Below are 27,720 nucleotides of genomic sequence, written 5' to 3'. Positions count from 1 at the left end.
GCGCCACCCAGGGATCTCCATGCATAATTTTTTTCTGAAAAAAATAAATCTGCTTTTAAATATATAAGTAGCCAACACAATATTGAAGGAGAACAAAGTTAGAAGATCGACACTGTCCAACATCAAGACATACTCTAAAGCTACAGTAATAGGAAAATGTGGTATTAGTGAAAGAACAAAGAGATCGATGGCACAGGACAGAGAGCCCAGACATAAACCTACACAAATATAATTGACTAATATTTAACAAAGGACCAAAGGCAATTCAACGAAGAAAGGGACAATCTTCAACAAATTGTGCTGGAACAATAGACAGCCTCATGCGAAAAAAAAAAAAAATCTAGACACAGATCTAACACTTTTCACAGAATTCACTCAAAATGGCTCAAATAACTAAATTTAAAAAACAGAAAACCATAAAACTCCTAAAAGATAACATAGGAGAAAATCTAGTAACCTTGGGTTAGGCAATGACTTTTTAGATATGAAAAGCTCGACCCATGGGAGAAAAATTGACAAGTTGAACTTCACTGAAATAAAAAAAACTACTCCGCAAAATACACTAATAGAATGGAAAGACAAACCACAATTTGGGAGAAAATATTTGTAAAACATATATTTGAGAAATGGCTGGTGTTCAAAAAAATGCAAAGAACTCTTAAAACCCCACAATAAGGGGCGCCTGGGTGGCTCAGTCAGTTAACAGCCCACCTTCAGCTCAGATCATGATCTGAGGGTGCACTGGGCTCCCCACTCAGCGGGAGTCTGCTTCTTCCTTTCCTGCTCGCATTCCTGCTCCTGCTACTTGTGTCCTCTCTTTCTCTCTATGTCAAATAAATAAATAAACAAACAAATAAACATCTTAAAAAAAGAAAATCTATTAGAAAAAACACAAAAACGCCAATAAGAAAACCAAACAACTTGATTTAAAAATGAGCATAAGATCTGAACAGATACTTCACCAAAGAAAAGATGCAGATGGCAAATAAGCATAGGAAATGATGTTTAATATTGTATGTCATTAGAAAATTGCAAATGAAGACAATGAGCTATCACTACACACCTATTAGAATGGCTAAAGTCCAAAACACTGATGACACCAAATGAAGTAGAAGATGATGAGCAGCAGGAACTCTCGTTTCTTACCCGTGGGAATTTAAAATGGTACAGTTGCTTTGGAAGAGAGTTTGGCAGTTTCTTGCAAAGCTAAACATATGTTTACTCTACGATAGAGCAATCACACTCCTATCACACTCCTAGGTATTTACCCAAATGAGTTGAAAACTTATATTCACATAAAACCTGCACGTGACTGTTTACAGCAGCTTTATTCCTAATTGCCAAAGCTTGAAAGCCACCAGGATGTCCTTCAGCAGGTGATGGATAAATAAACTGTGGTACATGCATACAATGGATTAGTACTCAGTAATGAAAAGAAATGGCTATCAGTCAGGAAAAGACATGAATGAATCTTTAATGCATATCACTAAGGGAAAGAAGTCAATCTGAAAAGGTGATATATCCTATGACTAGCTACATGACACTCTAGAATAAAGGCAAAACTATGGAGATAATAAAAGGATTGATGCTTGCCAGGAGTTGGGAGGGAAGAGATGAATTGGTGGAGCACAGGGGATTTTTAGAGCAGTAAAACTATTCTGAATGATACTGTAATGGTGGATTCAAGTTATTATACATTTGTCAAAACTTAGGGAATGTACAACACAAAGAATTAATTAAAATGTAAATGATGGGTTATTTCATAATGATGTATCAATATTGGCTCACTAATTATAACAAATGAATCATGCTGGGACATCTGGGTGGCTCAGTGGTTGAGCATCTGCCTTTGGCTCAGGGCGTGATCCCAAGGTCCTGGGATTGAGTTCCACATTGGGCTCCCTGTGGGGAGCCTGCTTTTCACCCCCCCACCCCCCATCCCTGCCTATATCTCTGCCTCTCTCTCTCTGTGTCTCAAATGAATGAATGAATGAATGAATGAATGAATAAATAAATAAATAAATAAATAAATAAATAAATAAATAAAGCTTAGGGCACCAGGGTGGCTCAGTGGTTGAATGTCTGCCTTTGGCTCAGGTTGTGGTCCTGGGGTCCTGGGGTCGAGTCCTATATCGGGCTCCCTGCATGGATCTTGCTTCTCTTTTTGCCTATGTCTTTGCCTGTCTCTCTGCGTCTTGCATGAATACATAAATAAAATCTTTTAAAAATATTTTAAAAATATTTTTAAAAATTATCATGCTAATGCAAGATGTTAGCAATATGGAGGGAAGGGGGTGAGGGGGCATATGGGAAATCTGTGCTTTTTTTTTCTTTTCATTTTCCTTTTATTTTAGTTGGAAATCTGTACTTTCTGCGTAATTTTTCCGTAATTCTAAAAATGCTCAAGAATAGGTTTACTAATTAAATCATATGTGTGTGTAAGTAGAAACATTCTAGGAAAATATCTTTCTGGAAATGTATCCAATAATTTTATTTTCCTAATTCTTGTCTAAAGCAGACAAACAGTACAGGCTGTAGGAAATTAAAAGATAGACTGTCTTAGGAAGGCTGACCACATAAGAGGAGAACCCTTTCCTTTAAGATGGCTATATCAATTATTCATTTTATGTACTAAATACCTACAGGAGTCAGCACTTGACATAAAGGCCAGAAGCAGGTGTCTTTGCTTGAGGACGTCAGTGTCATGAGGAAGATAGACACACAGGTGCAGTACTGGATAACAATACTGTCAGCCCAGGGACTATTTCTAATCATTTCGCCCACATTGTATTGCATCCACACGATGCTGCAAACAAATTATTAACCCATTTTACAAGCAAAGACACTAAGCTCGGGAAGGTGAATTAACTTGCTTAGAGTAAGTGGCAGAGTTGACAATCAAGCTCAAGTGTGTTGACCAGCAAAATGGATGACTTCAATCATGCCAGGGACAGAGGTAAAGTCGATTCATTTTGGAAGAAGACAATCAGTGGTTATGTTGCTTAAAAAAGTTGGATTCTGGTTTGAAACTTTTGAAGTTCAAATACCTTAACAGGTCTTTTGTCTTATATTTGAGCTTCTTGCCTTTTCTTGCCACTGGAGTCAATTCTTTGGTTTGTCATTCTCCCAACCGAAGGTCCATCAACTACTGCATGTGGCTCAACAGAAAGATGACCAGACTAGAAAATACTGAAAGCCAAGCTCTCTAGCAGGCTTCCCTTGTTCAGCTTAAACCTGTCAAATTCAAGTTTCCTAGATGTTCCACAACTATGCTTGTAAAAGTCGAGGCAGCAGGCATCATCAATCAGCCTGTGTGGAAGAGAGTTATATTTAGTTGTCTTTTAGAAGCTGTCTCTTTGGATATCACAGAGATTCTGGTACAGCTTGTTACTGTTTGAGGGCTTCTGGGCCTGCGGCAAGAGAAAATGGAGTGGGTGGTTTGCTGAAGTTTTTATAAATACCCCAGTATTTATTTAATGGTAGAAACACACAGAGAGAACACACAGAGTGTTAGAGGAAAGAACACAGCTTAGCTCCATTCATCCTCTGGGCCCACGACCAAGCACTTCCAGTCTGTTCTGAGGATCTGCCTCTGGAGCCAGTTGCAGCCCTGTGTCTGGGGAAGTCACCTGCCTGGCTGCTGGAAGAGGAAGGAAGGAAGGAACAGGGAACAATGAAGCCCTTGTTAAAAGCCAAGTTTTTTGTTGTTGTTGTTTGGTTTTGTTTTTTAAGTTTATTTTCTAATCATGTCACTCCTCTGCTCAGAACCTTTCAGTAGCTTGCCACTGCTTCTAGGATAAAGGTCAAAAGCCCTGATAGGACAGATGAGGCTCTCTAGCCTGCTCTTCAGCTTCATCTCTTCCCAGATTCTTTTTCTTTAAAGTCCCTTAAACATGTCCCTGCTCTGCCCACGTCAGGCCTATCCATGCTACTCCCTCCACCTGGAATGCTTTTCCCTCCACTGTCACAAATTCTAGCTCATTATTCATTTCTCAGCTAAAACATCACTTCTACAAGCTGGACTTCAGCATCATCAAAAAAGTGTTTCCAGGGGCCTCAAATCAATCTTCCCTCCTCATCACCTTCCCAACTCCTTATACTTTATTCGAATTTCTAATGATGTATCTATATGATTATTTAATTAAAGTCTGTCTCTCCATTCCTGTCTTGTTTCCCATTTTAACTCCAGAGCCAGCGCATAGACTTATAGTAGATATATCTGCCTTGTAAGGAGACTATAAAATAAGCGTTTGATTACTTTAATATTCAATTTTTAATAAAGGAAGTAAAAAAAAGATCCTGTTTCCCCCTTTCTCAATTCTTAGCTGTGCCTTAGTCTGAAGATATATTTCCCTGAAGCTGGTCAATAATAGGACTAAGAAAAAGGATAATGTAGGATCAGAAGCTCTTAGACTCTGCTGCTGGGAACTTGGCCACCAAGCAGTCTTATACTTTACACCTGTGTTGTCTGGCATGGTAGCCACTAGCCATGTGTCCTGTTTAAATTTAATCTAGTTAAGGGACACTTGGCTAGCTCAGTCGGTAGGCCATGGGACTCTTAATCTCAGGGTCAAGAGGTCAAGCCCTATGTTGGGTGTGGTGCCTACTTAAAAGAAATAAACTAGTTTAAATTAAATAAAATTAAAATTTCATCAACTAATCAAGTTAAAAAATTATCAATCCAACTAGCCATGTTCCACATATCAATGATCACACATGGTCCGTAATTACCATTTGGACTGTGTCAATGTAGAACATTTCTATTATCACAGCAAGTTCTATTGAATAGTAGTGCTGCTCTAGAATGAACAGAACACGGCACCTGGGTGGCTCAGTGGTTGAGCGTCTGCCTTTGGTTCAGGTCGTGATCCTGGGGTCCTGGGATCAAGTCCTAAATTGGGTTCCTCGCAGGGAGACTGCTTCTCCCTCTGCCTGTGTCTCTGCCTCTCTCTCTGTGTCTCTCATGAGTAAATAAATAAAATCTTAAAAAAAAAAAAAAACAACAAAGTAATACATGTACATAGTCAAAATGTAATTGTATGTAAAATTTACCAATTTTGAATGTATTTTCTTCCAAAAATGTGAATGATGATAAATATAAAAAAAGAAATTAAAATTATTTTTCGCATTTTAAAAAATGCTATCTTTCTTCCAAAATATTCTGAATGACCTATCAAAACTAAAAGACAAAGTGAAGTTACAGTCAATCACTATCAAATTTCTAGTCAAAGGTATTAAACAAATTGCATGTTTTATTAGCTTCTTAGAAATTTCAGTTAAGTCTTCCATAATTTTTTAAAAAATATTTTATTTATTTATTCATGAGAGACACAGAGAAAGAGAGAGAAGCAGAGCCATAGGCAGAAGGAGAAGCAGGTTCCATGCAGGGAGCCTGATGTGGGACTCGATCCCGGGACTCCAGGATCACGCCCTGGGCCAAAGGCAAGCGCTAGACCACTGAGCCACCCAGGGATCCCCAGTCTTCCATAATTTTATAGAATTGTTTACAGTGTTTGCATTTACTACTCATCTATTTGCCAATGAAAAAATCTGTCATTCTTCCCATATGTAATGTTTAGATTTATATACACACACATTTAAGGGTAAAAAATTGACTAATACTACAAAATGTTCCTCTGACACTGCAATGTTAGTCAATACTTGTGCTAATTTAGGAAGATCTTCAGAAGCATGAATTGGAGCACAAAGAGAAGCAAGAAAACGGCTGCCTGGCATGCTGGGAAACAATACTTTATATGCAACAGTCTTTTGCATTCATGCTAAGAAGGAGGATTTGACAAGTTAATTTGTCTTTTCTCTTACCTAAGCATTCCTGCCACTCAGATCCTTCCTGCACTTCCAAACTGTGCTCTCTCATACTCAAACTTCTCAATATTTTAATGCAGGCGCCTTCTGTTTTGAGGATTTAGGACAAGAAAGGCAAGGAAGTGTGTCTCTTAGGGCATGATACGGTTAGGCTAAAGGATGAATGTATAGGTTTACAGGGTTGTCTAGAGCTCCTACCAAGTGACAAATGACAGAGATTCCCCTCCAGTCTGCTTTTGAGTGTTTATGGCATGAGAGATGCTATAAACTCCGGGTCTCAGAGTAGACACTCCTCTTGCTGGAGGCTAAGGGCCATGCTGTTTTAAAAACTAATTAGAGAGAGACTGCCTGGGTGGCTCGGTGGTTGAGTGTCTGCCTTCAGCTCAGGGCCTGATCCCAGGGTCCTCAAGGGGTTCTGGGTTTGAGTCCCACATCGGGCTCCCTGCATGGAGCCTGCTTCTCCCTCTGCCTATGTTTCTGCCTCTCTCTGTGTGTCTCTCATGAATAAATAAAACCTTAAAAAAAAAAAAAAAGAAAAAAAAACTGGGCAGCCTTGGTGGCTAGAGGCTCGGCGCCTGCCTTCAGCCCAAGGTGTGATCCTGGAGACCCCGGATCGAGTCCCATGTCGGGCTTCCTGCATGGAGCCTGCTTCTCCCTCTGCCTGTGTCTCTGCCTCTCTCTCTCTCTCTGTCATGAATAAATAAATAATATTTAAAAAAAAGATTTTATTTATTTATTCATGAGAGACACAGAGAGAGAGAGAGGCAGAGACACAGGCAGAGGGAGAAGCAGGCTCCATGCACCGGGAGCCTGACGTGGGATTCGATCCCGAGTCTCCAGGATCGCGGCCTGGGCCAAAGGCAGGCGCTAAACCGCTGCGCCACCCAGGGATCCCTAAAATCTTTTTTTTTAAAGAAAAACTAATTAGAGAACATTCAATTTTTTTTTTAAATTTTTATTTATTTATGATAGTCACACAGGGAGAGAGAATGAGGCAGAGAGACAGGCAGAGGGAGAAGCAGGCTCCATGCGCCGGGAGCCCGACGTGGGATTTGATCCCGGGTCTCCAGGATCGCGCCCTGGGCCAAAGGCAGGCGCCAAACTGCTGCGCCACCCAGGGATTCCCAGAACATTCAATTTTTAATGGAGTACCAGACTATTTTTCAAAAGCACTACAGTGAACTTGCTATAAAGATGGACCTATAAGCTCATGCTCTAAGGCACTTCTACTCCAAACATTTAACAATAATAGTTTACAAATGGTATACAAGGACAAAAATTTAATAGGATGCTGCCCACTACCTCACACTATACTCAGCAATTGACTGAGATGCAACAGAACTTAAATGTGAAAGATAAGAACAAAAAAACTCAAAGAATACGTATAAGAGTATCTTCATGAACTGCGGTAGGCAAAGAGATTTTTGGGGTTTTTAAAAGATTTTATTTATTTATTCATGAGAGACACAGGGAGCAAGTAAGTGAGCGAGAGAGAAAGCGAGATAGGCAGAGACATAGGCAGAGGGAGAAGCAGGCTCTCTGCAGGGAGCCTGATGCAGGACTTGATCCCAGGACCCCGAGATCCTGACCTGAGCCAAAGGCAGATGCTCTATGGCTGAGCCACCCAGATGCCCCATCAGGGATACTATTAAGAGAGTGAAAGGTCAAGCCTCAGACTAAGAGAAGAGATTTGCGACATATATATCCATTGAAAGATTCAAAAATCTACTACATAATAAAAAAAGACATTACATTAAACATTAAAAATCTACTAAATAATAAAAAAAGACATTTTAAAGAGTGTAGAAGACTTGAATAGGCGTTTATTTCACAAAAGTGGAAATCTAAAATGCAATAAGCAAATGAAAATGTGCTCAACATTATTATGCATGCTGAAAATGCTAATTAAAACCACAAAGAGGTGCACCTGGTTGGCTCAGTGGTTGAGTGTCTGACTTTGGCTCAGGTTGTGATCCTGGGGTCCTGGGATGGAGTCCTGTATCAGGCTCCCTGCAGGGAGTTTGCTTCTCCTTCTGCCTATGTCTTTGTCTCTCTGTGTCTTTCATGAATAAATACAGTCTTAAAACAAAACCACAAAGAGATACCATTCTACAACCACCAAAATGAATGGTGAAAATGAAAGAGATTGATGATACCAAAATTTGATGATCATGTGGAATACTGTCATTTTCATATACTGCATATAGGAGCATAAATTGGTACAGCCATTTTAGAAAAATGGCAATAATCTATTAGAGGTCATTGTACACTTTCCCTGTGATCCAGCAACCATACTCCTAGTATAGGAGAAATGAACATATATGAGCACAAAAGAGCTTTATAGTAACATTCAGGGGCACATAGGTGGCTCATTGGCTGAATGTCTGACTCTCAGTTTCAGCTCAGGTTTCATGTTTGTGGGATCTAGCCTTGTGTCAGGCTCCATGCTCAGTGCAGAGTCTGCTTCAGATTCTTTCTCCCTCTCCCTCTGCTCCTCCCCTGCTCTCATGCTCACACTTTCTACAATGAATATATCTTTTTTCTTTTTAAAGATTTTATTTATTTATTCATGAAAGACAGGGAGAGAGAGACAGAGAGAGAGAGAGAGAGAGAGAGAGAGGCAGAGACACAGGCAGCAGGAGAAGCAGGCTCCATGCAGGGAGCCCAATGTAGGACTTGACCTGGGACTACAGGATCATGCCCTGGGCTGAAGGCAGGCGCTAAACCACTGAGCCACCCAGGGATCCCCTGAATAAATCTTTTTTAAAAACTCAACCAACCAAACAAACAAAAGAGTATTCATAGAAACTTTATTCATATTAAGTAAAGAACTGGAAATATTCATCAATAGGAGAATGGATAAGCAATGATATAGTCATATAATGGAATACTATACAACAGTAAAAAGAAGTAACATATGGCTACATAGAACAACATGATGATGTCATATTCATAACCGTATTCACAAAGGAGCCTTACAAGAGTCCATGCTATATGATTAAAGTTACATGAAGTTCAAGAATAGGCAAGACTAATCTATGATAATGAAGCCAGAATAATGATTGTCATAGGGCACTGACTAGAAAGTGGTGAAAGGGAGGCTTCTTTGGTGTTGGGAATATTCTATATCTTCATCTGGGTGGTGAGTAGCCAAGTATACACATATAAAAAAAATTCGTTGAGAGGCACCATTACAATGAGTATACTTAGTAGATGTTATATCTTAAAAGTCTACTCAAAGAAAATAGAATAAATATCCCAGAATGACATCCCAGCACCTGTTTTCACCAACTGAAAGAAATCTGAAGAGGATTTTGCTTTTTATAAAAAAAGCCCATTATCAAACTAATTTAGGTCTTTCATAAAAGTGAAGGGGAGGAATGTGAACTTCCTGAAAATTGGAGGAGACCTCTATTCAGATATGGAAAATTGTTTCAGAAAATTTAGGTCATACCAAAGTTTGATTCTCTGAAAATTTGATTTTTTTTTTTTAAAGTAGGCTCTATGCCCAAAGTTGGGCTCAGACTCACAAACCTGAGATCAAGAGTTGCATGCTCTATTGACTACACCAGTTGCATACCCCAAAATTTGATTTTTTATTTTTTATTTATATTTTTTAAAAGACTTTATTTATTTATTCATGAGAGAGAGAGAGAGGCAGAGACACAGGCAGACAGAGAAGCAGGCTGCATGCAAGGAGCCCGATGTGGGACTTGAACCTGGGAATCCAGGATCACACCTTGAGCCAAAGGTAGGCACTCAACCTCTGAGGCACCCAGGCATCCCAAATTTGATTTTTTAATATAATTTTCAAGTTATTCAAAGAGATAGATACTCACATAATGCCCTAGAAAAGTAGTCAGCCACTCACTTGAATTCAGAAGAAAAAAGTCTTTATTTCTTTTACTTACTTTGTATCTTTATTGTAAATGGTAGGTAGGCTGATAAATAAACATATGTGTTAAAATTTAAGAAGAAAACAATGACAATGGGGAAAAACCATCTCTTTTTACAAGGGCAGTGCTCAGCCAGACACATTTAGGCCTATTATTAAATATGAAAAATTGTTTTTAAGAACAATTAAAAATAAAAATGAATAAGATGGCACTAATGGTATTTGGGGGCATGGCTAAGACTCACTGTAGAAATGAGGATTTAATTGCATAAATGCTTGAAAACTGGGGAAAATAATTTATGTCTCTGTACAGTAGGAATCATTTTATAATTGTTTTTCGATAATTTTTCCTTAGACGGAAAAAAATTATTTTAGAGGTTATTAAAATAAATGTCCAGAAATTACAGCAACTTGTTCCAGAGGGAAGTTAGTCCAAGGAGCTCCGCACTAAGGCAGGTAGGTACTTTCCATGTTTTTATTTTTCCATCACATCAAGCTGCAATCTCTAGAAACAGGTGGCTGTGCCTGAAAGGATGCCAGCCATTGGCCACACACTGGGCCAAACTTGCTCTGATATCACCTGATCCAGACTCAGCCCTTGGAGTCTGGGTCCTCAGTGGGGGCAGTTTCAATCTACCTGTGGCTTCAGGCTTGTTGGTGTTTTGCAGAAGCTGTATTGCCTTGGTAGGAAAGAATATGGCAAAAAGGTGCTGGGTGTTGCAGTAACAATAGATGGTCACAAAACTTGCCTTTCTCAGACAAGAAGGCATGTCTGAGCAAGGGATGCTAGATCAACAGAGGCCAGCTATACCGCCTGCTGGAGGGAGTCAGGCAATATTGCCAAGGGGAAGGCTCCCTGGCAGGAAGGAGCTTCCAGAGTTTGGCTGAAGTAAACAATTGGGGAGAAGGGGTGGGAGAGGTTGGACTTTGCCAATCAACTGACTGAGTTGAGACTATTTTAAACGTTATGAGAAGCCATGAAAGAGTTTTAAGCAGGGAATTGTGGGATCAGGTTTGCACTTACAGTTTTAAAACTCTGTCCTTCGGACGTCTGGGTCGCTCAGTGGTTGAGAGCCTTTGGCCCAGGGCGTGATCCCGGAGTCCTGGGATTGAGTCCCACATCGGACTTCCTGCAGGGAACTTGCTTCTCCCTCTGTTTCTGTCTCTCTCTGTGGTCTCTCATGAATAAATAAATAAAACCTTTTAAAAAAAAACAACACGACTCTGTCCTTTGAAGAGGGGATTGTGATAGAGCCAGAGTAAAAGCAGAGACCGATTAAGAAGTTGTTATTAGTAGTCTGGGAAGAGATAAAAGTCGTGGAGATAAATATGAACAGATGGAATATAGAGTTTATAGGGATAAGTGACTACTAGTACTTACTAAGAACTTTGAGGAACTAGAGATATGAAAAAATGAGAAAAATCAGTTTTATTTTTATTTATTTTTTTAAAAAGATTTTATTTATTTATTTGAGATAAAATACCTGTGTGAGAATGAGCACAAGTTGGGGAGGCGTGTCTAGAGGCAGAAGGAGAGGCAGGCTCCCAGCTGAGTAGGGACCCCGAAGCAGGGTTCTATCCCAGGACCCTGGGATCATGACCTGAGTGGAAGGCAGACACTTAACTGACTGAGCCACCCAGGAGACCCAAGAAGAATCAGCTTTTATTCTCAAGGATGGCCAGTGAAAGATAAATACATCTAAGAATTTGCTATGTATCTCTTTTCTTTTCTTTTTTTTTAAAGATTTTATTTATTCATGAGACACACACACACACACACACAGAGAGAGAGAGAGAGAGAGAGAGAGAGAGAGGCAGAGACATGGGCAGAGGGAGAAGCAGGTTCCATACAGGGAGCCCAATGTGGGACTCAATCCGGGGAGTTCGGGACCACACCCTGAGCGAAAGGCGGACGCTTGACAACTGAGCCACCCAGGTGTCCCACTAATGGATCTCTCTAAATCTTGCTCTTGCCTTTTTCTAGGTGCTTATTGAACATATACAAAACTGGGCTTACATATCAGTGTGGCTGTTTTTAATATAAATGGTATTATACTATACAAGGTTCATTCAACAGTACTTCTTGGAGATCTATCTATGCTATTACATCCGTATAAAGATCATTCTTTGTAACAGCAACATAATACTCTATAATATTAATATGCCAGAAGTAAACTCCAGTGGTCAAACTGCCCCCTACAATTCCCACTCTCCAAGCCCTTCATTTTCTAATTGTGGCTTCCTTACTTAAGTAAATTGTGTTAACCTCAATAAAGAGGTAAAGTGAGGCAAGATCAAATTACCAGAAATTGAATTTATTTGGGAATAGCAGAGGAATTGCCATTCAGGAAACACACACTGTAGCAAGCTACAGGTGAATCCATTGAATGCTTGGGGTGGGCTATATTTACTGGCAAGGTGGAAGTCTGGCCAGAGTCCAGGCAGCTAAGTTGATTGGCTTGAGGGTAGGAAGAGATTCTTAGTGCATGTTCACAGGTCTTCTATAAATCATGCACTTACAGAAAGCATCCTCAGTTCTTAAGTTCTGTTCTTTTGAGGATGCATGCGATTCTCCATTTCATATCCTCCAATTCCATTTTTATTTTATTTCTTTATTTAATGAAGTAAATAAACTCTGTGCCTAACCTGGGCCCCAAACTCACAACCTAGAGATCAAGAGTCACACGCTCTACCAACTGAGCCAGCTAGGCGCCCCCGTCTGGTTCCATTTTAGATTGAAAGCCTTTCACAGTTGTAAATACTTCATAAACCCAAACACTGCCTTTTATTTTCTTGGTACTCACTTCGTAAAAGGGCTCTGCACACAGGAACTTACTGAATGCTCACAACAGTCTGATTGTGAAGAGGCAAGCCTCCTGAATCCTTTGCCCTTGAAATGTCCCTGCCTGGTGTTCATAACACAATTTGAATAGGCCTTGAAATTGTGGGCCTGAAGCCTAAGGCAGGATGTCATCTGGGTGCTCTGAGCAGGGAAATAATGAAAAATAATGTTCAGTTGATGTCACAAGCCATTCACCATTCAGACAGTGATGTTTTTCAGGGTGGACTGAAATGAGTTTGCTTTCTTCTGCTTCAAAACATCCTGGAAATAGCCTGCCTCCTGAATTCTGAGGCTGACCGTGGAGGGTGAAGGTGATGGGTGAGTTAATATTAAAGCTGGCTTTTTCCCTCAACATTTTATTATGGAAAATTTCAAACATACAGAAAAGTTGAAAGAATTGCAGAGTGACCACTCCTATACCCACTACCTAGATTCAATTATTAACATTTTGCTGATTGCTTTATCACCTAATTTGTTCATCTGCCCGTTTGCCCATTCACAGATGCATCAGTTCATCTTTTTTTTTTTTTAATTTTTAGAAAAATTTTTAGAGAGGGAAGAAGGGGCAGAGATAGAATTTTTTTTTTTTTACTTAAAAAAAGTAAAATTTATTTTAGAGAGAGAGGGCATGCAGGGGAAGGGGTAGGGGCAGAGGGAAAGAATCTTCAAGCTGACTCCCAGCTGAGTGCACAGCAGGTCATAGGCCTGGATCCCAGCACCCCAAGATCATGACCTGAGCCCAAATCAAGTGTCAGCCATTTAACCTATGAGCCACCCAGGTGCCCCAATTCATTTTATATTTTGACACTGCCCCCTAAATTTTCAGCATGAGCACCATTAACTGGAGTTTAATATTTATAACTTTAAAAAAATACTTGACGGAAATTTATGACCAGTGCACAAATCTCAAGTGGACCATCCCATCAATCTGACAAGCACCTACGGGTGGAACCCAAGCCCCTATCAATATCTGCTACCACGATGATGTTAGACTGATCAGTGGATCACAGCCTTTAAGATTCCCATTTGGTGTTGGGAGAATGGCAAAGAGTCTGCAAAACCTCAGCAGAAGTAGGAGAGAGGAATAATGGGAAAGAGAAGCCACACGAGTGACTGTCCTGATGGAACCTGACCAGAGTCTGCCATTTCCCCTCATCAGGCTGGACTCAAGTTGGGAGATGCTGTTTCCCTTTGTGCTATCTCACATCATTGTTTAAATATACAAACTTTTTATTGTTTTCACTTTATTACTCTGCATTAAAAGTCACAAGCACTTCCAGAGAATCTGGAAAAAAAAAAAAAGAAAGAAAGAAAGAAAGAAAGAAAGAAAGAAAGAAAGAAAATTAACTGGAAAAACGGGATGGCTGGGGAGGTTTCCAGGCAAAAGCACATTCCTTAAGGCATCTCTGGCTGAGAGCTAGAAGGCATGTGAAGAATTTGATAATACGCACATTATGACCCATATTACACAAAAATTATGACTCATATTACGAAAGCACAGCACTTGGGAAGGGTCCCGAGAAACAGCGCTGGGTTTTCAAACACCGTTTCAGAAAGGCCGACCAAGGGTGCACAACTTTCAAATGAAAAACTGGGACGTGCCCTCCACCTTCCTAAACGCCACCCTCCTCGTTGTCATCAACAATGAAAACGACAGTTTTCGACAACAGTTGAAAACGCTGAGTGGAGGTTTTTAAAATCTTAAAAAAAAAAAAAAATTTTTTTTTTTTTTAAGTGTGAGGCCAAAAATCAACACTCTTTCTTTTGGAGGCTGCTTACATTTTCTTCCCGGTTAACGTGAATGCTAGCGATACCAACTTTGAAAACTTTGTAACATCATAGAAACGAAAATAGCAGGGTTACGATCCCAGCGCGGAGCGGAGCCCCGTGAACAAACTTTCGGTATTCAGACTTTCCTCACTGCGAACGGTTTTCATTTTGAGAGCGCTTTTTTGTTTTGTTTTTTTTAAACAACCAGGGCTTTTAAACAAAAATCACAGAAAATATTGTCTTTTTTTTTTTTTTTTTTGGTCGTCATCTAGCAGATGGGATCCAAAAATTGCGGTAGGAAGAAACCGTTAATTAAGAAAAAAAAAAAACAAAAACAAAAACAGAAGCACAGAAAAGTACTTAAAAAGAGAAATAGAAAACATTACGCCTTCATTTTGGTGAATTAGCAACAAAGAAAAGGACTAGCTTGGACGGGTCCTTTTCAAAAAAATATTTATTTTTTTCCTCCGGCTCCCGCCAGGGTGGAGGAAGTTGTGTCTCGGCTCGGAGAGGGTGGAATAGAGGGAAGGACGAATAGCGGGGAGGCTCGGCCGGGCGGGAGGGGGGCGGCTGGGGGGTGCGCAGCCCGCGGCGGCCAGCAGGTGCCTGGGCTCAGCCTCCTGCCCCCACCCTCGCCCGGAGCGTGGCCTCGCCCCCTGGCGGGCGAGCACTAGGAGCCGAGGCGCGGGGCGCGGGGCGGGGGGCGGGGGGCACGGGCCCCGCGGGCGGCGGGCTGGAGGCCGGGGGCGGCCGGGCCCCACACCCCCGCGGGCCGGCCCCCGCCGGCGCGCACCCCAGGAGCATGCCCGCGGCCGCGGCGCGCGGCGGAGCCCCGGGGAGGAGAGCGCGGGAGGGCGTGTGCGGCGGCGGCGGCGGCGGCGGCGGCGGCGGCGGCGGCGGCGGCGGCGGCGGCGGAGGAGCCGCTAGTCCCCTCCCTCCTGGGGGAGCAGCTGCCGCGGCCGCCACCATCAGCGCGCGGGCCGCGGCCGGAGCGAGCCCGGCGAGCGGCGCGCGCGGGGGAGGGCGGGGGCGGGGAGGGGGGTGGGCGAAGGGGGCGGGAGGGCGTGGGGGGAGGGTCTCGCGCTCCCGGCGACCAGAGCCCGAGAGGGAGACCCTGGCGGCGGCGGCGGCGGCGGCGGCGGCGGCGGCGGCGGCGGCGGCGCCTGACACTCTGCGCCTCCTGCCGTGCTCCGGGGCGGCATGTCCGAGGCTGGCGGGGCCGGGCCGGGCGGCGGCGGGGCAGGGGCCGGGGCAGGGGCCGGGCTCGGGGCGCTGCCCCCGCAGCCCCCCGCGCCGCCGCCCGCGCCGCCGCAGGGCTCCCCGTGCTCCGCCGCCGCCGCCGCCGCCGGGGGCTCGGGCGCCTGCGGACCGGCGACGGCAGTGGCGGCGGCGGGCACGGCCGAAGGACCGGGAGGCGGCGGCTCGGCCCGGATCGCCGTGAAGAAGGCGCAGCTGCGCTCGGCTCCGCGGGCCAAGAAACTGGAGAAACTCGGAGTGTACTCTGCCTGCAAGGTAGTCGCCCGCCGCTCCGGGCCGGGCCGCCGCGGGGGGCTAGGGCCCTGCCCGCGGGGACCCCCGCCCCTCCCCCTCCGCTCCCCTCCGCTCCCCTCCGCTCCCCTCCCCTCCCGCGCGCGCCCCCGCCCCCGCCCCCGCCCCGCGCCCGCCTCCCGCCCGGGGCCGCTGCACCGCGGAAGTGCTGCTGTCGCCCGCGCCCAATTAGCTGCTTCTCGGACCAGAGTCCCGTGGGGCTGGACGCAGGGGATCACCGCGGTCGGGAGCCTTTCATTCTTCCCCTTCGGAAGGAGTTGCCTCTGCGTCTGCGCTCCTGGGCTGCCCTGGGGCTTTGTTGCTCTGTAGGAGCTCGCCGGAGGCACCTTCCGGAGAGCCGAGCGGCGCTTACTGAGCGGCGAGCGCCCCGGGGCTAAGGAAACCTCTTTTTTGGGGGGGGCGGCGGGGAGCGGGGGGGGATGTGTGCGCCCCGTCTTCGCGCGTCCTCTCCCCGCGCGCGCCCCGCTGCTAGGAGCTGAGCTGGGTGGAAGGAGTGAGAGCGAAGTCGGCTCCGGGACTCCGGGCGCTCTGCGGATCCGAGGGGCGGGACGTCGGGGTGGGAGCCCGGGGCCAGGGTCCGGGAGCTCCCCGCTGCGCGCCGTGACAGCCCCGTCATTATTGTATTATTACTTGTTTAGTTAAAACGCTGTCCCAGCTGCTCGAGGTGTAAACAGGATTTGGCAAGGTGACAGCCTGCGCGGCGGGCGCTGCTGCTCAGTTTGAGGACGCGCGTTTCTTGCCGTCCCCTTTGCACCGCAGCTCCCGGCCCCCCGCAGCCCCTCGGCCGCAGATCCAGATGTGGGCGCCGCGCTCCCGGGGTGGGAGGATCGCCCGAGGCCGCGGGGCAGGCTGGCCCTGCGCTGTCAGCAGCGGCTTTGTTTTGACAGGGTGACAGCTGAGGGGGGCGGGGACTTGGCCTTGTCAGCTCCTGCGGCCTGTGGCTGAGGCGGGGAAGAGACACACTCACACACCTCCCTTGTGCATCTCCCGCCTGCTGCAAACAGGGTCAAGTTCCCAGGTTCCAGATTCTCACGGCCAGACTGCATCGACCGCTTCTGGATTTTGATGTAAAGATTGTTCATCCTGCTGGAACCTCTCTCCCTATATAGTGATGCCGTTTTCAGTATTTACTGGAGCTTCTCAAGCGCACGGGAATGTCTGTGCTTACTAACTACCCTTTTCCCCCACACCGTTCACATCCTCGTGTGTGGGATGAATGCCCACCGTGTCCCCTACATGCGTGTAATAAATAATTGCTGAATGAATGTAGTAGGATCTAGCTCTACTGCTTTTCAAACTTTGAGGTGCATGGGGATCACCTGGGGAGCTTTACTTTTCTTTTTTTTAAGATTTTATTTACTTCTTCATGAGAGACATAAAGCACAAGAGAGAGAGAGAGGCAGAGACACAGGCAGAGGGAGAAGCAGGCTCCATGTGAGGAGCCAGACATGGGACTCGATCCTGGGTCTCCAGGGTCACCACCTGGGCCGAAGGTGGCGCTAAACCTCTGAGCCACCCGGGCTGCCCACCTGGGGAGCTTTAAAATGCGAATTCTGAATCGGTGGATCTGGAGTGGGGCTGAGATTCTGCATCTCTAACAAACTCTCAGATGATGTGATGCCAGTCCAATGACCACGCTCCAAGTAGCAAGTCCCTGGTTCAGACCTGGGCAATGTTTTATTAATCCCTTTTGAATTCAGCCAAGAAAGCAACTGCCCTCCTCTGAGGGCAATACAGGATTGGTGTTTATGAAGGACTGCAAAAAAGATAGAGGGGAGGATACTTCTAAGAAAGGTGAAAGGCCACGAGGTGGTCATAAGGGGCATAAGACTAGTGGCAACAAGGCGTGGAGTCTAGTAGGCAGATGGGAGAACTGTGCCCAGAATGGAAAACAAGGTCATTTATTTATTGGACTTGACATTCTGCAGCTGGAATGGGTTCATGTAGTGACTGTCAGTTCAGTCACTTTTTATTAGGTTCCCCACACCAACACCTTCTCTCCCAGCAGCCTGCCTTAATGTCTGAAAAATTCCCTGAAGTTTTGGTCCCCAGAACCATGATGCGCCCTGCACTCATGTCTTTGATCCTTTCAGATTTCTGAGAGTGAGATGTAGCAGCTTTCCTCAGGTTTGTGACTTGCGTGGTTTCATGTTCACACGCACAACCAAACTTTTAGGAAGGGAAAGCTGCTCATTAAAGGCCTCTCTTTCTGCTCTTGGGAGACTCTGGACATGTCCATTTTTATTTGCTCATTCGTTCAGTAAATATTTAGAGGGGTCACAACTAGGTGCCAGGCATTGTGCTAGATGCTGGGGCTATGACACCAGAATGTGTTCTTCTGGAGCTGCTGAGCGTATTTGTACATGTGCACGCACGTGCATGCATTGTTTGGGGCCCGGGGATGTAGGCAGTAGACCGTTTACAATGATGTTAGAAAACCCTGCTTGCTTAGGATGGTGTTGGAACCCAGAGGTGGGCAGTTCTAGGGCTGGAGCATGGGTGGGGTAGGAATGGCTTCCTGGAGGAAGTGTCAGTGGGTGCTTAGGACTCTTGGCAGTGCAGGGTGGGGTGACGTGAAGCTTCTTGAAGTGGAGAAACTGAAAGCACTTGTGAAAGCTTGGACCTGGGCCAGCAGGAGCTAAAGCTGCATTGGCTGAGGCCACCAGGTTGGGGGGCAATGTGTGTGGCCAAGAGGGCATTGTGGAATCCAGGAATTTTAACGTGGGGAGTAACATTCTCTCAGATTTGCTTTAAAACGAAAACAAAAACAAAAACAAAACCTCTGTTTGGTTGGGTGTGAGGGGAATGTGAGAGAGCAGATCTGTGGTTCTTTATCAGCTTGTCTCTATCCTTCATATAAAAAAGCCCCCAAAGGACAGATTCCTCTACCTTTTGTCACTGATGGGCCCCTTGGCAAAGTGGAGGGAGTAGAGAGGTGAGAGAATGAGGAGGGACTGGAAAGAGAGGAGTAGTTTACTGGGGGTTATTAGAAGAAAAGCAGGTCCCAGACCTGATAAAAGATCTGGCCTTTAAACTTCACAAACGAAACAGGAGGAGGGAGCTAGTTCACAGCCCGGGTGGTATGCCACACCCTGGAGAGAAGAAAAAAGAAGAAACAAACAAACTTGTTTTGCAGGATCTAGAGTAGAGTTCTTTGAACTATGTTCTGGCAAAGGTTGCTTCAGAGAGTCACTTTGCTTCTGTGTGACACAGCCAGAGTAATCATTAAAAATGTAGATCTGACCACATTATATCTCTACTTGGGTCCCTTAATTTCTCTTTGCTGGAGTCCACAAAGCCCTGCAGGGCCTGACCACTGCTGTGTCTGGCCCCTTTGCAGGGCGCTGCATGCATGGTTCCCTTCTACCTCAGGGCCTTTGCACATATTGTCCACTGGAACTGAAAGCTCTTCTCTCAACTCACTTTCACATTAAGTCCCAACTCTTCCTGCCAATCTCACATTTCTTGCATTTCCTTTACCTGCTTGGCCAGCCTTTCTGTTATAAATTGTTTGGAACCCCCTTGTGCTTGCTTTTCCTTCCCAGTGCTTTTATCCCAAATTTTAATTGTGTGATTATTTGATATGTGTTTGTCTCTGAATAGATTCTAAGTGGTGTGGTTATTGACTTGGGTGAATGAACTGGAGAAGAGAAAACTGAGGAAAAGTTTAGCTCTTCAGGATAGTGGTAGTGAAATTTGAGCCTGACTGCTTCTTGACAGTCAGGTAGAGGGAATTCTTTCATATAGTGCATTTTTAGGTATCTCACAGGTGTGCACAGGACTGGGTTTTTAGTGTTATAGAAGAAACTTAAGTAAATATATAAGTAGGTCAAATCTCAGTCTCCATGAGTTTAAGTATAATTTATCTACTAAAAAACCCCACTGACTCTTCCTAATGAAATAGGCCATTTATACATGCAAGGAAGCAGTAGGGTATAGTGGCCCACAGCATGTGCTTGAGTTCAGACTTCAGGATATCCAGGGGTGTGAGCTTGGACAATGACTTTACCTCAGCCTCCATTTCCTTGTCAATAATGATACTGTCTCATTGCATAACAGGGAGGGTTTAAACTGGGCTAATCTGTATAAGGCATCCAGCTGGGTGTCTGGCCCAGGGTAAGCCCCTACAGCAGCTCGGAGTAGGGAATACACTGTTAATGTGGAAATCTGGAAAGACCGTGGGATTTAGAGGATCTCAAATCTCAGCTCTGCCACTCGTGTGATCTTGGGCACAAGTCATCCAGTTTTGCTCTGAGCCTTGATGACTTCCTCTATAAAATGGAGACTAAAACTTCAACCTTGAAGTTAAAAGAGAAAAGGTCCTCCAAAGTTCCTGGAACCCAAAAGTGTCGGATTAATGCTGGGTGAATGGAGTTGCTGCATTGTCTGTCGGAGTCAATGGCCAAAGAGCATTTATTCAGAACCCAGTTGCTTTGATTCTGGGCTGACTGCCATACTTGGTGAGTGACACAGGCTATAAAATTAGGCTGCATTTAAAACATAATGGTTTATAATCTAAAAGTAACACTGTCGAACATACAGAGGCAGAGAAAAAACTCTCCTATGTTGGCCAGGAGCTGGTGAATGGGGCAGGGAGAGCAAGTCTTAAAGTTGGGGAGAGCCTCCAACACTTTTGCATTTGTTGGTCACTGCTCCAGAGAGCAAATTTCTTTTTCAGCTGTCAATATCTAGAACAGTGGCTCTTACCCAGGAGCTGTTTTGCACGTGCCCCTCCTACCCGCCCTCTCCCGGGGTATTTGGCGATGTCTGGAGGCATTTTTGGTGTCATTGTTAATGTGAGGGAGGAAGTGGTACTGGCAGCTAGTGAGTAGAAGCCCAGGATGTTACTAAGCATCTCACTCTGCACAGGACATACCTGCCCAACAATTATCTGGCCCCAAATGACAGTAGTGCTAAAGGTGAGAAACCCTGTTTTAGAGGAAAATTGTATTGACCTGTAGTGCCATGAATACGTTTGCAGCATAGGAAAAATTAATGCTTTTAAGGCTAATTTGCATAACACTTAAAACCTGAAAAATGTCACTGTGAATCATGGGGCATATTTCTAAACAGCTTTATTGTGGTATAATTTGTAGATCGTAAAAGTCACCAGCTGTAAGCGTGCAGTCAGATGCTTTTGAGTAAAAGTATATAGTTATGCCTCCATCACTACAGTTTGGTGTTATAACTCTTCCATTGCCCTAAAAACTTTCCTCCTGCCCTGGGCATCTTTTTAAAGTGATACTTTGTATTAATTCACAGTTTGCAAATGGAAACCAAATTAAACATATCTTTTTGGAGCTCATTAGATAAGTAGTAATATAAGAAAGCACAAAACATGCAGGGGTGTCGACAAAATGTTTTTAAGAGTGGTCCTTAGCCAAATAACTCTATAGCATAGAATTATGTCTTGCGTGGTGACTTCTCTAAGAGGCGGTATCATGCAGTCAGGCACACATAGGAAAAATATTTCATTTGGCAGGCACAATACAAAAAGCCCAAGAGAAAGATGACCAAATTTAATTGTTTCCTCATAAACTTTCAGGGAAGATGGAAATTCAAGCCTGCAAAGCCTTTAGATTGCAATTTACCGTTTTATGTAACTGAGAAAGTAGTTTATAGGGCAAAAGAGAACAAAAATCTGCTGAGGAGTGTTTTGTTTTAGGAAGCATGTGTTTGCAACTAGCATTTTGTGATGCGGTGCTGGTGTGTTGTTTTTTGATCTTTTTCTTTTCTTTTCTTTTCTTTTCTTTTCTTTTCTTTTCTTTTCTTTTCTTTCTTTTTTTTTTTTTTTGGTTTGTTTTATTTCTTTAAACCACTGAGCAGATTTAAACTTGGTTACCTGTCCACATAGGCAGGATTTAATTCTGTGTCTATCAGGGAAATCGACAAGTCTAAGCCGTCATAGGGAATGTCGAGGGTAAAATAGACATTTCATGTGAGGCACCTTGGAACAATCAGAACATCTGCTTCTCAGATGAAAGATTTGGATACTCTGTGCAGTGCCAATAAAACTTGGATTTCCAAGGCTTAGTGGCTTCTGATTTAGTTCGTCCCTCTCTCCAGGAGAGGAAGGTAGTTGTTTAGGAATGGTTGTCAGTGGTTTCTTATTCTTCGTGGTTTCCTACTCCTAATCTGCTGCAAACGCAAAGCACCTGTGGCAGGATAGTAGGCGCACTGACTGCCTGGCTACCTGGAGCAAACTTGGAGAACCCTCCTCCTTCTCCCTCCATGCTGGGTGTCTTTGGGCAGCCACTTAACAGCCTTGGGGTTCAGTTTCCTTACTGGTGAAGTGGGAGTCAAGGCACCACCTCATTGACTCGCTGTGAAGATGGAATACGGTAGCATGTATGAAAGGTCTTGGAATATATGTATTCCCACCTATGTCTATTTTTTTTTTAAAGATTCTATTTATTTATTCATGAGAGATAGAGAGAGAGGAAGAGACATAGGTAGAGGGAGAAGCAGGTTCTCTGTGGGGAGCCCAATGCCGGACTTGATCCTAGGACCCCGGGATCATGCCCTGAGAAAATGGCAGACGCTCAACCACTAAGCCACCCAGGTGCCCCCCCACCTATGTTTATTTTAGTTCATTTCTGGAAACCTTCTGTGGGTATCAGCAGTTTTGTTGATAGTGTTTTTGCCAAAGTGTTCAGCCTCTTGTCATTTGATCCTTCTACCTGGGGCAAGAAGAGGGTGAGGAAGGTCATTTTACTAGCAGGGAACTGAGACCCAAAGAGGTGAAGTAACTTCCTCAAGCAGCAGTGGTTGCTCAGGGAAGAGCTCGCCCCTAAAGTAGATCTTTCTAGCGCACAATTTTGCATCCCCTTTCCGTAATATGGGGAGTGGAGGGGATGGTGTTCTCGGTGGCTTACAGAGAGGATTTTGTTTCAGGAGTTTGATGGCTCTCATTTGACATTTATTGTTACTCCTATTGTGAGGTATGTTCAAAGGCTTTCCTAGTTCATTGAGACTGTGCAGGCCATAAAGCAAACAAAATAACCATTTTTTATTATGGGCCTAGACAGACAGATGCATGCCCTTGATTGTTTTAAAGCTGACAATCAAGGATGGTCACTGTGCTGGCCCATTAGAATTCCTTGTTGAAGGAAGATGAAAGTGATACCTACAGAGGCTGTAGAAGGTGCCAGATATGCCAGAGAGTCAAGGAATTGACTGTCCTGGACATTTAGAAGTCCGAAAACAGCTCTGCAGAAGACTGCACACAGCAGTCTGAATTCAGCCCAATTCAGAGGAAAGTCATTTTTGTTTAACTTAATTTTATTATGCAGACAGTGAAGTGCTTATGTCATAAGCATATATAGCTTGATGAGTTTTTACATAGGCACACAGCCACGCAGCTGCCACTCAGATGAAGCTGAAGGCCGCTTGTGCCACCTCCCCACCTCGAGTAACCCTTATTCTTTTTTTTTTTTTTAAGATTTTATTCATTTTTTCATGAGAGACACACACACAGAGAGAGAGAGAGAGAGAGGGAGAGAGAGAGAGGGAGAGAGAGGCAGAGACACAGGCAGAGGGAGAAGCAGGCTCCATACAGGGAGCCCGATGTGGGACTCGATCCTGGGTGTCCAGGATCACGCCCTGGGCTGAAGGCGGCGCTAAACCACTCAGCCACCCCGGTTGCCCCCCTTATTCTTTTAATTTTTTTTATTTTTTTTTTTATTTTTTATTTATTTATTTATTTATTTATGATAGTCATACAGAGAGAGAGAGAGGCAGAGACACAGGCGGAGGGAGAAGCAGGCTCCATGCACCGGGAGCCCGACGTGGGATTCGATCCGAAGTCTCCAGATCGCGCCCTGGGCCAAAGGCAGGCGCCAAACCGCTGCACCACCCAGGGATCCCCCCCCTTATTCTTTTAATACTAGAGATTACTTTTGCTTTTCTTAAACTTGACCCAAATGGGATGGTGTGGTATGAATTCCTTTGAACCTGGCTTTTGTCACTCCCATGATGTCTGTGAGGTGCATCTCTGTTGCTGCGTATAGAAGTAGTTTGTAAAGACACATTTTTTTAAACTAAAAAGTTTTAAAAATTGTCAACCATTTTCAGGATGAAAGTCATTGGATGCGGACTTCATAAAATGAATTTTAATTAAATCTTTGGAAGAAAAGATGACAATTTGATATTTCAGAATTTAGCATATGTGAATGTTCTTGGAATGTAGGGAAGAACCCTTGAAGGCAAGAATGGGACAAGAAACCAAGGAGGGCTGTAGATAAGCTTTGGGATGGAGGTGGGTGCTGGGGGCCTGTGATGTCACAGGTGTAAAATGTGTAGCCTGCATCTTCTCCTCTGGAGTCTGTATTGGTGAGTCCTTACTGGTAAATATCCATGTGAAGAAGCCCTCCTGTCACACATCTTTGGTTCTAGAAGATGTCTAGAATTATATGTTGTATTCTGCAAGCCATGCAGAACCATACGTGTTGGGAGTGGTGGCAGGGTCTCTAGAAGGCTGGCTAGAATCCAGCCAATAAAGCTCCAGTAGTCCTTGACACCTCTGTGTTGTGTTCCTGGCCTGTGGGATTGAGATGCAGGAAAGAGATCATCCTCCTCGGCCCTCCCCTCATGGCCCTAATCTCCGAAAGTGTGAGGCCACCTCTCTTCAGGAGTGGCAGTGAGGAGCACAGATTACTCTATTACTCAAAACACAGTTTCAGCATAACAACTCATCCTTGAAAACTCATGTGTGATATGTAAGCTTATTATTTAATAGAATCATATGGACTATCCACTTATGAAGTAATTTGTTCTGTAATTGGTGTATTTAATGCAACAGGATTTTTGTCTTTTTTACTTGGGTGCACATGTACATGGGGGTGTTGTACCTAATGCCATTTATTTATTCTTCATTTATTTCCATGGGTTGCTTTAAATTTCTTTCTTTTTTTTTTTTAATTTCTACTTAAGTAGCTCCTGTCTAAATTCCTTATGATGGTTCATCCCCTTTCATCACAACTGAAATAACATTGAATCCTTATATATTTTTAAAGATTTATTATTTTAGCGAGTGCACATGGAGAGAGTGAGCATACACAGGGGGAGGGGCAGAGGGAGAAAGAATCTTTTATTTATTTATTTTTTAAAGATTTCATTATTTATTCATGAGAGAGACACACACAGAGAGAGGCAGAGACACAGGCAGAGGGAGAAGCAGGTTCCATGCAGGGAGTCTGATGTGGGACTCGATCCCGGGACTCCAGGATCAGGCCCTGGGCCAAAGGGAGGCACTCAGCCACTGAGCCACCCAGGCGTCCCAGAGAGAGAGAATATTAAGCAGACTCCCTGCTGAGTGTGGAGTCTGATGCTGGGGGGTAACAAGGTGCTCAATCCCAGGACCCTGAGATCACGACGTGAGCCAAATCCAAGAGTCAGTCGCTTTTACCAACTTAGCCATCCAGGTGCCCCTTGAATCTTTGTAATGAATTGTTTTCATCTCTGGCATTTAATTATACATGCTGATACTCCCTGCATTGCATACTTTTCTTTCTTTTTTTTTTTTTTTTAAGATTTAATCACTTACTCATAAGAAACACACACACAGGCAGAGACATAGGCAGAGGGAGAAGCAGGCTCCATGCAGGGGAGCCCGATGTGGGACTCGATCCCAGGACTCCAGGATCACACCCCGGGCCAAAGGTGGCACTAAACCACTGAGCCACCCGGGCTGCCTGCACACTTTTCTTCTCTGGATATTGGCGTGGTATTATTGTCAAGCGTCATTCTGGTCCATTCTCAAATACCAACTTTTCAGAGATGCCTTCCTGATCACCCCCTGTCAAAAATAGCAGCACCCCATCACTCTGTAAGGTTATTTGTTTGTTTTCCTTTACTTCATCTTCAACACTTGGAAATCATATATATATATTAAGATTGTTTCCTTTGTGACAATAGAAGTTTCATGAAGCAGAGACTTTGGTTTGCTTCGTATCCCAGGTCTGCTGACTGTGCCTTGTGAATAGTAGGTGCTCAATATGTATTTGTTGAATAAATGAGTAATTTCATATTCACAGTGCATTTCATATTCAGAGGCTTTGTGAGATTGGAAGGAAGATTTAGAGACAAGGTAACTGAGGCTCAGAGAGGTTTAGTAACTTGCCCAAAGCCACGTAGTCCCAGGGGCAGGGCAGCCAGGGCTGAGGCTAGAACAGCATCTTCCCGACTCTGTAGCTAAGTGTGGTTCCCTGTGAGCTTACAACAGACCTGGTGACCTGCAGTACTTGTTTGATGGCCTGGATTTCTCCTACAATATAGAGCTAGGAGGGTCACATCCACTTTTGATCCTTCTCTGAGGGAATGATGTGAACTTCTGACCACTGTTTCCTCTTCTGCAAATTGGAAGTAACTTGGGATCCCTGGGTGGCGCAGCGGTTTAGCGCCTGCCTTTGGCCCAGGGCGCGATCCTGGAGACCCGGGATCGAATCCCACGTCGGGCTCCCGGTGCATGGAGCCTGCTTCTCCCCTCTGCCTGTGTCTCTGCCTCTCTCTCTCTCTGTGTGACTATCATAAATTAAAAAAAAAAAAATTGGAAGTAAATTCTCACAAGGGAGTTGTAAGTATTGTGAGACTAGTGAGTTAAAACCTATGAAGTGAGTAAAGGGTCTTATCATATATTTTAAAAGTCTATATGGTGTTGTGAACTAGAAAAAAAATCACCTACAAAGACGTGTTTTCTAACTACTACTTATATTTTGTCGCTTTGCTGCCCACTTAAACTAAAGGTTACCATAGGCTTTCTTTAATTTGTTGTTCTGTTTGTACCCAGAAGCCCAGTCACAAGGCTTATTATTTTTTTTAATCAGGAGATGAATGGGGATGTCCGGGTGGCTCAGCAGTTTATCGCCTGCCTTCTGCCCAGGTCGTGATCCTGGAGTCCCGGGATTGAGTCCCACATTGGGCTCCCTGCGTGGAGCCTGCTTCTCCCTCTGCCTGTATCTCTACTTCTCTCTGTGTGTCTCTCATGAATAAATAAATAAAATAAAAAAATTTTAAAAAAGAATCTGGGGCAGCCCCAGTGGCTTAGCAGTTTAGTGCCGCCTTCAGAGCCTGATCCTGGAGACCTGGGATTGAGTCCCACGTCAGGCTCCCTGCATGGAGCTTGCTTCTCCTTCTGCCTGTGTCTCTGCCTCTCTCTCTCTCTCTCTCTTTCTGTCTCTCTGTGTCTCTCATGAATAAATAAAATCTTAAAAAAAAATCAGGAGATGAATGAATGCATGTATTTTGCACAAAAGTGTGACTAACGTCTCCTAATGATCCATTTGGAGTGATACACTACCTACCCTTAGGAGGAGGCTTTGAGTAACCTCTGCAGTGACCTCAGGGCTGGACATGGTGGGGATGCTTCCATTAGCTCTATACTCTCTGGAAAAGCCCCCATCATTGCATGCTCTTGGCCCGTGCAGGCTCCTGTGGTATGCAGGAGATTCCAGAAGTGCAGGGATGAGACCTGAATCGTATCATAGTGACTGGTGATGGCAGCTCTAATTTGCATTAGCTCTAACGAGCTGGTGTTGAAACTGGATGGCAGGATGCCAAGGAAGCCAAGGTCAGCTTACTTGGAAATAGCAAAGTGAGTCATGTAACCCAGGATTTGCACATACCCAGGACTACCTGACTCACCCTACCTCCAAGGGAACACATCCATGAGTACTGGTTAGGTGCCTGTGTCCAGGCTCTGTCCTGGTGGCGGGTGAGTGACAAAGGGAAGTGCAAGCCATAAGGAGCCCCTCATCTTGCTGGGGAGACAGAGAGGGAAAGAAAAATTCAAGGGAATAATCAAGCATGAAGTCAGCTCAGAGAAAAACAATCATCAGCTGGG

The 27,720-nt window shown here is 44.5% G+C and overlaps 1 protein-coding gene across 2 annotated transcripts in view; it reads left to right on the top strand.

Moving 5' to 3' along the window:
* Nucleotides 1–15,533: 15,533 nt before the first annotated feature.
* KAT2B (lysine acetyltransferase 2B) overlaps nt 15,534–27,720 on the top strand; it is a 104,180-nt gene continuing 91,993 nt past the window's right edge. The window contains exons 1-2 of one of the 2 annotated variants that reach the window (XM_055321094.1): nt 15,717–15,845; nt 16,886–20,341. Coding sequence is in view for 1 of the 2 variants with exons in the window: in XM_055321093.1 (XP_055177068.1) it covers nt 15,534–15,845 (312 nt within the window). In the remaining variant the exon portion in view is untranslated. Of the gene's footprint in view, nt 15,846–16,885; nt 20,342–27,720 lie in introns of both variants that reach the window. The other variant, XM_055321093.1, reaches the window with a different exon arrangement.

Source organism: Nyctereutes procyonoides, unplaced genomic scaffold (genome assembly GCF_905146905.1).
Source record: "Nyctereutes procyonoides isolate TBG_1078 unplaced genomic scaffold, NYPRO_anot_genome, whole genome shotgun sequence".
NCBI classification, from domain to species: domain Eukaryota; kingdom Metazoa; phylum Chordata; class Mammalia; order Carnivora; family Canidae; genus Nyctereutes; species Nyctereutes procyonoides.
This window is presented reverse-complemented; position numbering and strand designations above follow the sequence as displayed.